The sequence below is a fragment of the Paramisgurnus dabryanus genome, chromosome 2 (assembly GCF_030506205.2).
Source record: "Paramisgurnus dabryanus chromosome 2, PD_genome_1.1, whole genome shotgun sequence".
NCBI lineage: Eukaryota > Metazoa > Chordata > Actinopteri > Cypriniformes > Cobitidae > Paramisgurnus > Paramisgurnus dabryanus.
Window position 1 is genome coordinate 42,593,187 of NC_133338.1, and position 17,244 is coordinate 42,610,430.

A 17,244-nucleotide genomic window follows, 5' to 3' on the forward strand; every position below is an offset into this window, starting at 1 on the left:
TTTTTAAGGTTGATCCATGGAATATCTACAGACCACAACAGTATGAACTATAATCTTTATTTTTTATATATAAAGAAATACACAAAATACTTACAAACTGTTCAAAGACAACTTGAACTGCACATTACAAAGAAAGGACAGAAAAACAAGAAAGAGGAAAATGTGTCCAATCGATTACATCACAGTTTACCATCTTTTCTTTGACCGCACAGAACCGGCTAAAGGCATCGGATTTGTCTTTGTGTGCCCTCTGAAGATCTCCTTTGCTAAGTGCTAATCTGAAAGGATGCCTTTTGCTACAAATACTCTGAAACTACTGTTGCCATGGATACTGTAGTGATAGTTACAAAAAGTCTCAATTTGAATTGGTGCAAGTAACCTCTTGTAGGACGATGATTTGTAAATGGCTCTCTATAGAGATGTAAGGTTCATTTTTACACATTTCATCCATGCTTTTAATAATTGCATACAGCACAACATTTTCCATTTGTACCGCTTATATACAAAAATATATATTTACACACACAACTAAAAAAACAAAAGTTTGGATGAATGTGAGAAATTGGTCGAAAAATACTACTTTGCGTTTGTATATTACTGTAGAAATGAGATTTTGTGACATTTGGCAAATGACAGAATGTCCAGTGAATCTATTCTCCTGTCTAAGGACACATTTCATTATTACAACACCTAAATTATTTGAGATGGTTTTAAAGTGCACCACAAAAATGTGTTCATGTAGGTCACCAGAATTGGAAAAAGCAGTAGTGTCTTCTTGGATTGTCAAATCTAGTGTTGTCTAAAGCTAAGTACACCTTGTTAGCCGCAAACCATTTTGCACAACCAAAACGTCCCGTTTGGATATCACAGTCTTCCAATAAAGCAAATACATTATCTGCTTTACATTCATTGTCTGTAAGCCTTCTCGGCTTAATATTTATCGTCTAGCATTTATATAAATAAATACAACCGGATAATTTAGTGAGTACACAAATCACGTGATCAGTCGAGGAATAATGTATCCCCCTGATCGCTAGTGACTCAAGTCTTTAGTGTGTCATCCCTGTAAGAGAGGCACTGATTTCCTCCTCAATCTGTGAGGTCAATTCCTGGTCTTCTATCATCATTTCTTGGTCGTTTATTTGTGATGCTATAATAGTCTCACTGTTCACAACCTCTTCGTTTTTGCACGACTCTTCCTCAGCTTTTTCCATTGTTGCATCTGCTTGAATTTGCTTTTCAGCATTGGCGCCCTCTTCTGTCACCTCCAAAACACTGCAGAACTCCATCTCGTGGATCTCGACATCAAAGGGAGCTTTAGAGGGAACCGAAGGAGAGGACCTGCAACCCTCACAAGCCTGAGAGAGAGAGAGATTATGTAATGAAGCATTGCGTAAAGAGACACAGTTCTTTAAATCCTTAAAATAACAGCATGTTGCTGGTCAACATTAAACAAATCGCTCCAAATATCAAACAAGCACAATATTGAGAGGAATGTAAAGAGGATTATAAGTAAAGTTGTGGCAAAGTTTAATAAAAGATTCTAGATGCGTATTGTAGCAGTTTGTTTTGAAGATATAAACTTACAGAAATGTTGATTGCACGAGGCAGGCGTCCGGTGCGAATCCAAGGGTGAACCTGACTCAACTCGCTCTTCTGTTCTTCAGTGAAGCGAGGCTGATGTTTCTGCATAGCTCTTAAGGCAGCACGGTCCGCTTTTAACACAGAATCTCTGTCTCTATTGCACACAAAACACATTCACCCGATTAATTTCCTCTGACCACAACAGCAGTGTGTAGCAATGGTGGCCGGTGACTTCTTTTTTCGAGGGCGCACGATGCGAAGTTCGTCACAACATGTATGTAACCAGTCATGTGTGTGGTTCGTAATTTCAAAATGTGTGTTCTGCGCGTCGAGAGTTCCTGTGTGCATCACGTGTCTTGTCAAAATAAGTGCCTTCTGCAGACACGTCTAAAGGGTTTATGATAAAATAGACGCTCGTGTTTGCCAGATACTCGCATAATCTCATGCGTACTCAGAGTTTATTGTTAAGGGAGTGTCTTGTGTGTATTTTGCTTCTCTTATCATAAACCGTTTTGACGCGTGTGAAGCAGGCACTTATTTTGACAAAACACGTGATGCACATGGTTCACATGACGCAACAAACACATATTTTGAAAACACAAGCAACACACGACACTCCGAACACATATTTTGAATTTGCACCTCTCGGAAGAGCAGTCACGAGCCGCCACTGGTGTGTAGTAATGCACATTTATGGGATGTTACCATGAGAACAACTTTTTTACTTTTGTGATTATAATCAAATTCTATGTAGGTTTGTGCTTCAGTGTCTGTGTAGTTTAAATATAAGATACTACACGAATACATATATTAGCAGTAGTGAAAACTGTGTTGTTTTAACATTAACCTGATGGGTAGCTGGTAGGTCATCATAGTTTTTTCATCCGTGTTGGCCATGAGAAGCCAGATGGGGTCCTGTAGGACGCATTTGATGAACTGTGCCTCTCCGTCTCCCCCTGCTGCCTGCTTGCGGGAATGGCTGTTCTCCGATGAGTCCACGCTGCCGAAATATTTACTCGTATTGCTGCTTTTGCTACTTCCTGTAAAAACAAAATCTATATTAATTCATACAATCTTTCTTGAAATTCCTATTTCCTAATTCCTATGTTTTATAAAAAGCACTATATAAATACACATTACGGACAATTTTACACGGTTTTAAAGAAATAATTCAATAATATATGACAATAATATATGGTTCTATGATATGCGTAATACAAGTGAAGTATTCATTAAACAGACCAAATAATGCAGCCCATTAAAGTATAACTGAGCCATGCAACATCACTATTCACACAACCACTAAATAATTCATACTGATCTTCTTATTAGCTAAAGCAGTAAATGTCACTCACTAGTTTCACTTCCTAAAGAGCTACAGCCATTGGATCCTGATCCAGAGGACCCTAAGCCTGAACCAGACGAGCCGGTGCCTGATGACCCAGAGCCTGAAGCAGCCGAACCGGTGCCCGAGCGCGAGTCCTCCTGCAGCAACAGATCCAGCAGATCACTGGACGTGGACATGGCATCTTGATTCGACTCGTTTGTTTCACCCTAAATATGACAAAACCAGCAAACACCATTATGGAGTGATGACATCAGAATCAGTATTGTAAGGGATAATTAAATGAATTTCAGGGGGAACGTAAACATTGAACATTTGCCTTACGTTCTCATTCTCTTTTGAGTCCACGGCTGAACCTCTCTGATTGGATGATGCTTGTCCTCCTGCCCCGCCTCCTTGTCCCACCATGGGAGATGCGGCTGGTTGACCTGAAGCCAGCGCCGATGTCACCTCAAACCGGTTGCTTGGTGGCTCCTCTAGCTGAAGCAGATTTAAGGGCGAGGAGCATCTGGATTGAAAGAGGGGCGACTCCACCCCTTCTCTCTCAGGCCCCGCTTCTCTTTGGCTGAAAGACTGTGGTGTGCTGGATCGAGAGTGGGCACGTGGGGCTGGGGTTGGTATCTGACAGGGACCAGGGGGGGTCATGTTCAAAGTTGGAAAAGGGAAAGTGGAGTTCGTGCCGTAGAAGGGCTGGGGCATCCCGACACTGGGCTGTGGAAACATGTAGTTGGGCAATACCAATGCCATCATAGGGTGGACCATGGGGGGCGCCAACTGTGAGTTCTGAATGGGAAAGCGTAGGTTTGTCTGTATGTTCGGGTCTGAGACGGGGTGGGAAAGAGGAGGGTAGACGGGATATAGAGGAAGGACACCAGGTGGGTAAGGGATCGAAGGAATGCTGGTTTGTGACCCTGATGTAGGCCAAGAGGAGGAGCTGGGTGCAGGACCCAAGGGTATGGAGGACATAGAGGGCCTGTCCAAAGTGGGAACGCCAGTGAGGAGGCCTCTTAGCGGGCCTGCTGGTCTCCGAGACCCTGCTTGCGCCGAAGCTTCCTGATGCTTGAGCCTTTTGCCTCCTCGACCTCGCCTACGACCACTACTACCACCGGCCGCTGGGTAGTCACGTGAACAGCGCACACCTGAAACCAGAAAAGAGATCAAATAAACTCGGTGCACGTACTGTTTGCTTGCACCGTTTACCAATTTTCACATAAATCGTCTTACCTTTTGCCAAGGGCACTGGTGTCCGTCGGACATCTGAGGTCACGTCAAACACTTTGAGCTTGCTCGGATCTTTGAAGCGACACATGAAGTTCTGCTCCTCTTGCTGTGTGTGAGCAGATAATACCTCTTTTGTCAGTCCCAACCTTTCTCCTCCACCAACTCCTCTCCTCACCCCATCCCTATCAAACTGAGGAGCAGGACTACTGGGCAGAGAAGGTGTGGTGGTGGGAGGAGCTTGGGGTTGAGTGGCATAAGAAACAGCATTTGGTGTTGAAGGGGGTTCCTCCATTACAATGTCTGTACAGGAAAATCAACAGGTGGAAATAAGTTAAAACAAGTGAATCTCCCAAGGAAAAGTAGCTATAAACTGTCCCTGGTTTTTGTTCTGTCCCTGTTTACGGCTGCATTCCTTATCATTCACGCACACACACACACACTTGCACATAAACATTTATACACCTGACTCAGGTGGCTTCTTATCTCCCACGTGGACTATAGTGCTGCTGAAGCTACACTGGGACGTGACTGAAGCAACGCTCTCTGCTTTACTGTGCAGGGCCAGTGGAGGCAACAGAGCACTCTTCTCTACCAGAGACACAGAGGGACCTGCAAGTTAGGGCATCTGTCAATGCACATCCTCAATGTTCACATGTAGCTTTTGAAGTTTGAACATACACAGAGACAGTATAGCAAAACATTCATACAAAAATGCCAACATATATGCCATACATTCTGATGGGAATTCTCAATGTCTTTAGCTTGCATAAAAAGCTGCACCAATAAGATTTTTTTTGGCTGATTTTAGGAAACAACCAAATGCCAATTCTGAAATTTGCCTCTTGTTTGATCACATATTTTAATTAAAACGTTTGATCATGTCGATATATTGGCAGCTAATGCATATCTAACAAAAATGTATTCTGTTTGCTTACTCAAAATACATTTTTGTATAAATTACTTAATTTGTATGATTCTTAAAGGCACACTTCACTTTAAAAAAAATTGCAAATTTTTCAGTTCCCCTAGAGTTAAACATCTGATTTTTACTGTTTTGGAATCCATTCAGCTGAACTCCGAGTCTGGCGGTACCACTTTTAGCATAGCTAAGCATAATCCATTAAATTTGATTAGACCATTAGCATCGCGCTAAAAATAAACAAAGAGTTTCGATATTTTTCCTATTTAAAACTTGACCCTTCTGTAGTTACATCGTGTAATAAAACCAATGGAAAATTAAAAGTTAAGATTTTCTAGGCAGATATGGCTAGGAACTATACTCTCATTCTGGCGTAATAATCAAGGACTTGCTGTTGTAACATGGCTGCAGCAGGCGCAATGATATTATGCAGCACCTGAAAATAGTCCCCTACTATTGAAAGATACTAAGGGAACTATTTTCGACTGCTGCATAATATCATTACGCCTCCTGCAGTCATGTTACGGCAGCAAGATCTTTGATTATTACGCCAGAATGAGAGTATAGTTCCTAGCCATATCTGCCTAGAAAATGACAACTTTTCATTTTTCGTTGGGCTTAGTACACGATGCAACTACAGAGGAGTTAAGTTTTAAATAGGAAAAATATCCAAAGTCTTTGGTTATATTTGAGCGCTATGCTAAATGGTCTAATCAGATTCAATAGATTGCGCTAAGCTATGCTAAAAGTGATACCGCCAGACCCGGAGATCAGCTGAATGGATCTCAAAACCGTAAGAATCAAATGTTTAACTCTATGGGAGCTGGAAAATTTGCATATTTATAAAAAAGGTGGAGTGTCCCTTGAAGTGCATGATATTCCAAATACATAAAATTACATTTTTAGGTTAGCTTGGCTTTAGGAAAGCTAGAAAATGAAAATGTGTTAATGTTGTCAACATTGTAAAGTATACTGTTTGTATTTTTACCTTACAAATGTTCTTATAACATTATTGCACAAAATAAATTTTTTTTTTAATGCATAAGTCCAATTTTCAGCTGGAAAGGCATGTCTGGTTTAAGTTGATCATTGGTGTCTATCATAGTCTCTAAAATATACAGTGTACCTTTTTAGTAGATTACTAATTTCTTTTATATTTTTAATAATTTTCCTCTGTTCTGGGTTTTCTTTCCTTTCGTGTACAGCTGCTTTAAAACAAATTAACATTGTAAAAAAGTACTATATTATTACATTTATATTTAATTTATACCTTTAGAATTGCCTGCAGCATCCTGCTGTTTGTCGTCATCAGACGTGGAGGAGGCGGTGCAGGAGGAGGAGCCACACTTCCTCTTCACCGTGTTAGGGATGTTACAGCTCTCCAGATACCTGAGAAACCAAACGTACGCAAACATTAAACATCGACCCTACGACTTGCCACTGACTGACCTACAATAACTCTTACATACATACATGCATACATACATACATACTCCTCATACTGTTTATCAAATCAGGTGCTGTTAAATTTAATCACATACCTAATTTCCAAAGATCCGTCGGTGAGATGAAAATACATAGTGCTTTACTGATATGTGTGTACAAACTGGCGGTTCAACTAAACCTGGAAAGCTCATATCATTAGAAGTTTCATGCGTCCAAGGTTCCAAATATGTACAACTCCTTTCATATGATAATGCAGTCAATTCGCAATGAACCGTTGACAACAAGTACTCACCAAAGCATACTGTGTGATAATGTAAACCTTAACAATTACCTTATTTTAACTATCATTAAATATCAGAAACATCTACCTTACGATGCTGTCCAAACAGTTGATTTGCTGGTAGGAGTAAGTAGTTTGTTGCTCCTTTCGCATGATGAGGGAGTGGGTGGAGCTCTTCGAGGGTGGAGCGGCATTAGGACCAAAACTCCTGCCTGGGTCCGCAGCTTCGCTAGCTTGCAAAGCACCTGTGTATCATTCAGAGAAAAATGCATTCAACGATTTTCAAAACCTTCAGAGGAAATGATCAAAAAGGATGCTTTGTAGGGTTTTTACCTGTTGTGGAATGTTTTTTAGGAGGAGGTCGACTGCGGGATTCAATAAACACTTGTTGCCCACTCGTCTTCACCATATGAACATTTTTGCAGATTTGCTGGAAGGTCATCTGTTTAAAATGTATCGATTTTATTTACAGGTTAGTTCACAAACATCCTCCTATCTTTATTTTTGCTTTTAAATTACATGCAATCACAGTATTTTGTATGGAGATGTGGATCACTAAATACACTTGTGTGTATTTAATCATGGGTTAAAGGCTTGATCCTGAACCTCTGCCACCAAACTCCATATATCAATGTGTCTTAAATATTAGAATAACCCCCACATGATAGTTTTAAGGTGTGTCTGGATGTTAAAACACTTACAGGTTTACGTGGCTGGGATGGGTCCTCCACACCCGGCCCACTGCTTTCTGAGGACGAGGCTGCGCTGGGTTGAAGCTCATGGGAACCGTTGCTAGCCAGGCTGCCGTATCCCTGAGAGCTGCCGCTGTGGACAGGCTGCACCAGGAGCCTGTGAATCTGATCACTGAGCTGAGCGATATCCGGAGACAAGGCCCGCTCCTCCAGATCCCTCGGCTGCGTGAAGACATCCTCGTTCAGTGGAGACCTGAAGAAGAAGAATGGAGATGCTTTTGAGAAACAGGTATGTTTATCTGATATTTTAAAGGCGGGGTGCATGATCTCTGAAAGCCAATGTTGATATTTGAAATCACCTAAACGAACACGCCCCTACCCCAATAGAATCTGGACCTTCTTTTGACAGACCCACCCCACACATACGCAACCCAGACAACGATGTTGGTTAGTAGACACATACCTCACTGCTGATTGGCTACAGGTGTGTTTTGGTAGACGGCCCGACTCCCTTTTCCAAATCTTTTTTCAAAAATCACGCACCCCACCTTTAAGTGTATATGCATGGTTGTTTATTTGTATACTTGGCCCAAATATGCTTTCTCTCATTACCCTATTGATTACATGTTAATGCGAACTCGTGAATAGGATATTAATTACTTTGCATTACGACAGGGGGCAGTAGTGATGTTTGTGCAGCAGCATTTAGCACTATGAGTCATGAGAAATCTGTGCATGTCTGTGTCAACATGACTGAGCACGTGCTTGTGAATGTGAGATTGACTATGGCTATTTTATGGCTATTACACAATTTTTTATTTACTCATAATTAAAGTGTTGTACGCATGTGCTCTTACGTTCTGACTTTGTGACGGCCAACTATGAAGGCCACCTTCCTGCTCCAGGGGTTAATGAAAGAGGACCAAGAGGTGTCTATGGTCAGATACTCTCCGTTACGTGCACACATCCTCAAAGGAGAGTGTTCGAACGGTTGCCCTGCATACTGAAGAACTGAGAAAAAAGGAAAACAATTATTTACCATAATGTTCTCGTTAAAAAATACAAGATGAGGGAACTGACTTACTCTTCTTATGGATGGCTACCATAACAGGTCTGTCTTCTGGATGGACACAGAGCAGGATGGGAGTTCCCACTAGGTCCTGAGGCAGGTAACCTAAAAGAGGAACTGCCCGCTCATCTACCTCTTGAAACAGACAGCTTGGAGTGTGACTGGTTGTGAAGATCCTCTTATCCGGAGGAATGCGAGGGGCTAGGGGGTGAACAGAACTATGTCAATAAAATAATTTTTTAAAATGCATTATTGTGATTACAAACACAAAGACGACATTTACCCTCATATCCTGAATGCACTCTCTCTGCGATGAGTAGACAGCAGGGTTGGGGGAAAGCTGTGTCGGAGTCTCGTAACGTGAGCAGGTACGGGGTCAGTCTGAAAGGGTAGTACCTCATATCACCACTGGATGAGATATCTCCACTAATGCGACAAAACATGGACTTCTCCTGGGTGCAGTCCACTGGTGGAGAAGCTGTAGTCAAATAAAAGAAAAGAGAGAATTTAATATTTTTGCTTAAGTCTTTATTTGTATTGTGTGGTCATTAAAGGGACACTGTACTTTTTATTTTTTTAATGCAAATTTTCCAGCTCCCCTAGAGTTAAACATTAGATTTTTACCATTTTCTTATCATTTCAGCTGATCTCCGGGTCTGGCGGTAGCATTTTTAGCATAGCTTAGCATAATCCATTGAATCTGATTAGACCATTAGCATCGCGCAAAAATAACTAAAGAGTTTCGATATTTTTCCTATTTAAAACTTGACTCTTCTGTAATTACATCGTGTACTAAGACCGACGGAAAATTAAAAGTTGAGATTTTCTAGGCAGATATGGCTAGGAACTATACTCTTATTCTGGCGTAATAATCAAGGACTTTGCTGCTGTAACATGGCTGCAGGAGGCGCAATGATATTACGCAGCGCCCGAAAATAGTCCCCTGCTATTGAAAGTAACCAAGGGGACTATTTTCAGACAGTGCGTAATATCACTACACCTGCTGCAGCCATGTTACAGCAGCAAAGTCCTTGATTATTACGCCAGAATGAGAGTACAGTTCCTAGCCATATCTGCCTAGAAAAATGCAGTTTTTAATTTTCCGTCGGTCTTAGTACACGATGTAACTACAGAAGAGTCAAGTTTTAAATAGGAAAAATATCAAAACTCTTTGGTCATTTTTTAAGCACGATGCTAGTGGTCTAATCCGATTCAATGAATTATGCTAAGCTATGCTAAAAATGCTACCGCCAGACCCGGAGATCAGCTGAATGGATTCCAAAACTGTAAAAATCAAATGTTTAACTCTAGGCGAGCTGAAAAATGAGAATACTTTCAAAAAAAGTGGAGTGTCCCTTTAATAGTCTACCCATTGAGCAAGAGGAAAGCAAATACACCACACATACCAGAGCCGATGCAGGATGCCCACGGAGGTAACCTGCAAGGTGCTGTGCTGCTGTAAAAGGTGCTGACATCCTGAGGAGCCAGCAGCTCAGAGAACACCACACCGTGTAGCTTCTCAGGTTTACTGCGCAGAAGAGATGAACCCTGTGGTGAGATGTACACCACCTTTCCTGACAGGAATGACACGGCCATGGAAAAGGTGTCCTGTGTAGGTAAAAGAGAGACAGAGTAATGACTACTGACGGCATAAATAAAGAACAATGACCTTTTTTGGATGAAATAGTGCAAAAGTGCAGTATAGAGGTTAACATACAGTATTTTTTAGAGTATATTCAGAGGTGATATTGTCCAGTTCGTCGATAGTGAAGGTGGAGAGATCCAGACTGCAGCCGTGACATTCCTCAACATTCCACTGATGATAATACTCCTGATTGGCTACAAAAACATCAGTGTGAAGATACTTTCAATATCCAATTTTTGTGTTCGTAGCATAGCAAAAATGGCATCCCACCTACCCACACATAAAATGTGCACGAACACTCGCACTGTTCTGTCTCTCACCTCTAACTTGTTTGACACAGCTGAGGGCATATTTGAGGGCATTGAGGGTGCTGGAATGCCCCTTCGTCTTCCTCTCCGGTGGCAGACGGATTTTCAGTTCGTTTAGGGCTCTCATCAGCTCTTTCTGGTTCTGGACGCGAGCGGACTGATCGCTGCTGCAGCCGCTGGTGGATGGCGGGTCCTGCTCAGAGCTGGCACTTAGCAGGCTGTATGCCACAGAGCTGCTGGGTGGAGAAAGGCTCTGGGAATTTAAGCTAAGTGGGCAAAGATAAACAATGTATATTTAGACAATTAAGCAGTAATACCGGTAATCAAATTGAACAACCTTTGCTCTGTTTTTAGGCAACTGTGATTTATTTCCTTTTGCATATCTTACCTCTTGTTGCTCTCCGTAGTCTCAAGACACATGGCTGAATCCTTTCCGTTCTGACTTGAAAAACTTTGATAGCTTCTGTTTGATTGTCTTCCTCTAGATCCGTTCCCTCTCTCCATACCTCCTTCATTCTCCCTCTCCCCAGAGTCATTTCCACTGGACAGTGCATCCGTATCATCAGAATGAATCCCTTGGCGGTGACTTTTAGATCCTTTGGGATCAGATACCCCTCCTGTCCCGCTAATCGACGGATTTGATGACGGAGAGCCGCCACTCATGCTGCAGGAACCATTTAAAAGTCCTGCTCCTTTCTCGACCCCTCCCACTCCTTGATCTGTATCATTGCTGGGGGCGGAGTCTGAGTTGTCATCACTCATAATAATACTGTAAGAATAAGCCTAGGTGATGAGGATCACCAAATATTAGATAAATCAAAGTAAAAAAAGTTCACTATGTTGGACTGCTTGAACTACAATGGGTAATCATTTTTTTGCAAGTATTCACTTCAAAAGAAAAGATCATGGTGCGTCCGGCTGTCCTGCCACGGTATCACTGTAAATTTAAGCGGCCAGGATACACGTAGCCTCTAGCACTGTTGTATATTTAATATCTTAAATATATTGCAAATGTCAAATAATGTTGCACAGAAAGCCACACAGGACTGGTTGTTATGAAACCGACTTGGCTTCTCCTATGGAGCCAGATGGTATATGACAGTGTGTTGGAGAAAGTGTAAAAAACACCACGGAGAAATTAAGCTTCTTTTGAGGGTCTGCCCACTCCTCTTCTCCTCAGGCCTCTTTGATGTCTCAGTGTACACCTGGAAAATAATGAACAAAAAGAAAAGTGAGTCGCAGTCTAAAATACGCTGCACGTTATTCATCTTGGAATAGGTTGTTAATGACTAACTATTAGTTGTTATCTCTGTACAGCCTGTTTTTTTGACAGGAAGTGCTATTAAGCTCTGGTATTTTTAGCCAAATAAACAGCAAAACATCTCATGTAATTATCTTATTGTTGTAACACACATACGAGCAGACGCAGACGGGTGCTGCACGTGTAAACTCAGATATTTTATGCACCCAATTGGATGCTTTTTCTGGTCTCCTTGGTAACCAAGACTACATTCTGGATCCACACATGTCCATTCCTATTTATTCCAATCAGAAACATAGTTTCAGGGAGCGATATAAGAAACAAATACATGAGTTGTATCTTTTTTTTGATTAACCAGGAACAGTAGGGCGTGGTTAAAAAGTTTTTAATAGTTTAATATCTTGTGTTGTCTAAGTTAGGGATGCAGCGATTAACCCGTTTCACTATTAACCGCGCTTTAAAATATCACGGTTAAGTAACCGTAAAGCCTCCGCTACACCGCATGTTTTTGTTTCACGCACGCACACACAAACCAGATCCACGAACCACCAAGAGGCGCGTGCGGCATGCGGCATGCGACATGCTCGTTAGCGCACTGTATGACAAAGCTCCGCGTTCAAAAGAATATGTGCGCGTGACACGTCTCTTGGTTGTTTGTGCATCTGGTGTGTGTGTGCGTGCCTGCATGGGTGCGTGAAAGAGCCACACTCCAATCGGTCTGTGCAGCATTAAAAACCTCCTCCTCGCGGATCAAATCCGAGCGGGGCTCCTGGTGGTCTGACTGCATTTAATAACGTTGAATTATTTTAACGCGTTAATGATTTATGAATTAATAGCATGAGTTAACACGTTAATGCTGCCAGTACAAAATGACTCACAGAACCCAGTCCAGGATGACCCTGTGTTATTATTCGTTTTGAGAGGCTCTTATCATTTTTACTAATACTTTAAACAAATCAAAATAATATACATTTAGTTTTATAATATCTATAATATATTATAATATTAAAATATATATTCAGTCCAAATATAAAATTACATTTATTCAAAAGATCATTAAAATGAATAGCCTACAGGTTTCAAAAGGCACCTATACTGTTTAAGTCAAAGCCTGCTAGGTTATTATTATTATCATTTGTCCAAGAATTACAGAAAAAAATACACAAACTGAAAATACAAAAGAATTTAGCAATTGTTAAAAAATGTATTCATGTGATTTTTTACATTAATGTTGTAAAATAAATGAATCCATAATAACCGTTATAACCGTACAACCGTGATTATTTATCAGACTATAACCGTACCATCAAAATTTATAATCGTTGCATCCCTAGTCTAAGTAGAAAGGAATTTTCTTTGGAGAACATGTTGGGCGTGTATGGCTAATAAAAATAGCTTATCTAACTTAAGTAAATATAAACACATAAAAAACCCATCTGATTTAATTGATGTTCTTGCAATTAAAAAAAGTGCAGCAGTTTTACAACAGTATGGTTTTGGTTATCTTAAGATAAGCGAAGATGGATGTGGTTTACACCACGTGATGGATTAACAATTGTGTTTATTTCTGAGTTTTATAAAATTTGGGACACCTAATCTGATCTTTTCTCTCTTTTGTACAGGAAAAATCTCTGGGATAGGATTGTCACATTATCCAGGTTTGGAAGCTGCTGAGTTTAGCCAACAGTACACATTTAGAAGTGTTAATGAGCATTTACTGCAAATAGCAAAGGCTCGGAAAACTAAGCATTTAACTAGAAACAAAGCAAGCCAATCTGTTACCCTAAAAAGCATGGTGGTAGATGGAGATAACATTGTTTTGAAATTTTCAACTGCATCTAACCATTGAATCATTTGGCTCGCCAAAAACAAACCAAAGCTCTATTAAAGGGATAGTTTACACAAAAATAAAAATTGTGTTGTTACAAACCTGTATACATTTCTTTGTTCTGATGAACACAAAGGAAGATATTTTGTGGAATTTTTGTAACCAAATCGTTCATGAGCCCCATTCACTTCCATAGTGTTGTTTTTTCCTACTATGGGGAAGTGAATGAGGCTCATGATTGGTTTGGTTACAAACATTACTCAAGTGTCTAAAAAAACTACTCTACTACAAAGCAAGTTGATAACATCTACAGAGTGCAGACTAAGTATTACATTTCTTATTAATGTCTATCACACTCTTATCCACAAATACATAAATGCAGCTTACAGTACAGTAAACCAGACCATGTATTTGGTTCCTCTGGACTAGATCAGGCTGTTTATTTAATTCAGTAATTCAGTGTGGGCGTTTTCAACAAGCACACACATGCACACAATTTTGAAAATAACTTTAACGATTATTGATTTTAATGATTTATTAAAAATTATACTTTAAGTTTATACCTTTAGTCAATGGTTACTAAATGGCTATGCTGTCTTCCCACATGAATAATCATGGCACGCTTTAATATGTACTAGTAAACTGCAGGAAATTGTAGTATACTGTTAGTAATTTTAGTAATCATTATACTTTGTTAATGTATACAGTAAAATGTATAATAGTAAATGTATTTTATGTAAAGCATGTGTAGAAATAAATCCTTAGTATTATGTAGAATTAACTATAGTGAATCGAAAAACCGCTGAAGTATACTTTAATGTTTTGCAGTATACTTTAATTTACTAGGCTAAGATTCAAAAAGACTATAGTATTTAAGATTCTTAACTATAGATCACTATAACAAAGTAGCCTATAGTGCAGCAGTGTTACTTTCACTGATAAAAAAAGATAAACTTTACAAATGAACACGAATGACCAAGAGAAGTCAAAAAAAGTTTATAAAAACGAATAAAGACGTTTAGGTGCCGGAACATTAAAACTCTCAGCGTCGTACTGTAAGTTTCATTGCTCATTGGACTTACATGGTTGCTGTGAAATATGCGCGAGGAGGAAGTCGTGTCGGCACATATAAACTGATACATTTATCATTTCGGACGATCTCAATCCAACCGATAAAACATTCCCCACTGTCCATCACTATATAAAGGCAAGAGACTAGGAAAAAGACTCAAGATCCGCTGAGTACAGATCATGTCGCATGCATTATATAAGTCGTGATCCGCCGACTGGCGCGCGCTGCGTGGTAATAACACACTGAACACACATGTACGCGGTTGTGATTCTTAAACTCAGCTCACAGGAGAAAACGGAGCATAGATAGGAGATGATACAGAAAAATGCTCAATAATGCATGTTCATCGTGATTCTCTCATCATTCTCAAACGTTTAATACAATAAACGCCTAGAGTTAGAAAACTAAATGCATGAATGACAACTGAATAAAAGTCCAAACCTTTCACTCTATAGTTCTTTTGAGTGCAGTCACTGCAGTGCATGTTTTATTGAGCAGAATAGATTACAGATCAAACGAGATAGTGATAGTGATTTTTTTTACTTATCAAGTTATCTCATTTTTAACTTAAGAAGTGATACAAAGTGCTTTAAACATAGATTTTTTAGCATAAGTATTATTTGCTCATCAACTTGTTTTACCTGTAATACAATTTGCAAAACAAAGAATGTTGAGTGCAGACGCACACGTATTGGTCCCTGTTTATAAATACTTTTTGAACAACCAATTCTGTGGCCTCATGGGGCAGCAAAGCTAACACTTTACAATGTGCTGAGAATGCAGTAGGAAAATCCTTTACTTTTTACCAACATATTCATAAATATTCAATTACTACTCATTATACTTTTTTGGTATTCTATATAGAAGATTTATAATTCATAATTTCATATGAAATTCATATGGAAAACTTTATAATGTCAATTACTTGCAAGCAAACTGCAATTTCATTACAACGTCACGCTTATTTAGATGAAAAAAAATAGGGACTGGGTATCAGTACACACGTTCTGAATAAAAACATTTCTTCAAATTAGAAGACTAAACTTACATGAGAAAAATATTTGCTTCCTGAATTTATCACAACATACAGTACGGGGCGTTGCCAGATCACGTATGTTCATAACGACTAACGTGTATAAGTAAAAAAAAGTTTGATAAAACGCTTTATGAATTTACATGAATACATCCATAGTTCTAATCTTAAGTTTATTGTTGATACATTTCCGCAAGGAAAAATAAAATAGCGACATCTACAGGAAAAAAAGAACTCCCTAATCTAAACACCATATGAACAATCTGCGTTTGATACAGTTTATACGGCTCATTTTATTTTCTTGTATCCAAAGTTATACTTTTTAACTTTGTAAAATAATTCAGAGTCTTGGGGATATTTGGATGTATTCTGATCAAGCATTTGCATGCAAATGCACAATGATTTACTATTAAATATTTCGTGGGTGCCTTGGAGCAAAGCTTCCATAAAAGACAAGTTGTCCACCTGTTTGAACAGCAAAACACGACAGCACGAAACGTGTGCGCACTTCCAAAACGCCGCCTTTTATATTAGTGCATCAGTCTATTTAGTAAACACTTACAAACGATACTTAATACAAATCAGCCCATTTTGTGTTAAAATTCTAACCTTAGGTGTGTAATATATAAATCAAATTGTTTAGTAAGGCTTACATATCACGATCATCTTATACGTTAACACTAGTTACTAATCATACACATAAAAAACATGCTACGAATGTTACGAAACGCACACTCAATAAAACACATTTCTTCAAATTAGAAGACTAACTTTAAACTAACGAGAAAGATATTTGCTTCGGTCATGAATTTAGCCCAACATAGCCTACATACGAGGCGTTGCCTAAATCGCAACAGCCAGACCACCCATGTAAGTAACGACTAAAGCTAACTTCCATACGTAAATAAATATATGATAAACATAGCGCTTCATGAATTTACATAGATAAAAAACCTAGTATAGTAGTCAGTCGAGAAGGAAGACGTCACATCTAACCTCCCGACCAGTATTGCCCTTACCTTCTTAATCCGACGTTCCTATTCTCTGTGGACCGAAAGGGCAAATCTCTCCATTTTAATATGTCCAAAAAGAATGACAACGTATTCCTGGTGTTATAAAATTGGTAGAATATAATCTCGACGTTCTGCGTCCGTAGATCATTAACACAGCTCTGCTATTGTGTCCCACGGATTTGTTTCCCCATGCCTCCAGACACACACGAGTACACGTGCTTTCCAACCTGCAAACGAAACTCATGTATTAAAGAATTCTATTGGCTATGCTCGTAGAAAACGACGAATCCGATTGGTTTAGCCCGCCCATTCACGGCAAAGGATTCGATGATTGGCTGGCGCAAAAAGCGGCCAGTACACGTTGATCTGTTGTCACGTTGCAGCGCGCCTGTCATAGTAATAATACATGAGACTAGTGTGTTGTTGTGGGCACTGGGCAGTACAGCATAGTTGGCTGTAGATCCACAAAAACAATCATGAAACCAAATATATGTGTTTGGGAGGCGGAGCAACCAAATTAATAATAAT

At 39.7% G+C, this 17,244-nt stretch overlaps 1 protein-coding gene across 2 annotated transcripts; it reads right to left on the minus strand.

Annotated features, from left to right (window-relative positions):
• Window positions 1–194: 194 nt before the first annotated feature.
• per1b (period circadian clock 1b) lies at window positions 195–16,928 on the minus strand. Of its 2 annotated transcripts, XM_065289057.2 has the most exons (19): window positions 16,723–16,928; window positions 10,898–11,714; window positions 10,522–10,775; window positions 10,274–10,395; window positions 9,963–10,164; window positions 8,840–9,034; window positions 8,572–8,757; window positions 8,345–8,498; window positions 7,497–7,740; window positions 7,129–7,237; window positions 6,884–7,040; window positions 6,340–6,458; window positions 4,613–4,759; window positions 4,154–4,450; window positions 3,254–4,068; window positions 2,940–3,138; window positions 2,432–2,624; window positions 1,588–1,738; window positions 195–1,358 (listed from the first exon to the last, which is right to left on the minus strand). In XM_065289057.2, exons 2-19 carry the CDS (start codon window positions 11,269–11,271, stop codon window positions 1,050–1,052), a joined length of 4,227 nt encoding a protein of 1,408 aa, XP_065145129.1. In that variant the 5' UTR covers window positions 11,272–11,714; window positions 16,723–16,928; the 3' UTR covers window positions 195–1,049. The 2 variants fall into 2 exon arrangements, with proteins under 2 accessions (XP_065145129.1, XP_065145130.1); XM_065289058.2 differs by lacking the exon at window positions 4,613–4,759.
• Window positions 16,929–17,244: the final 316 nt, after the last annotated feature.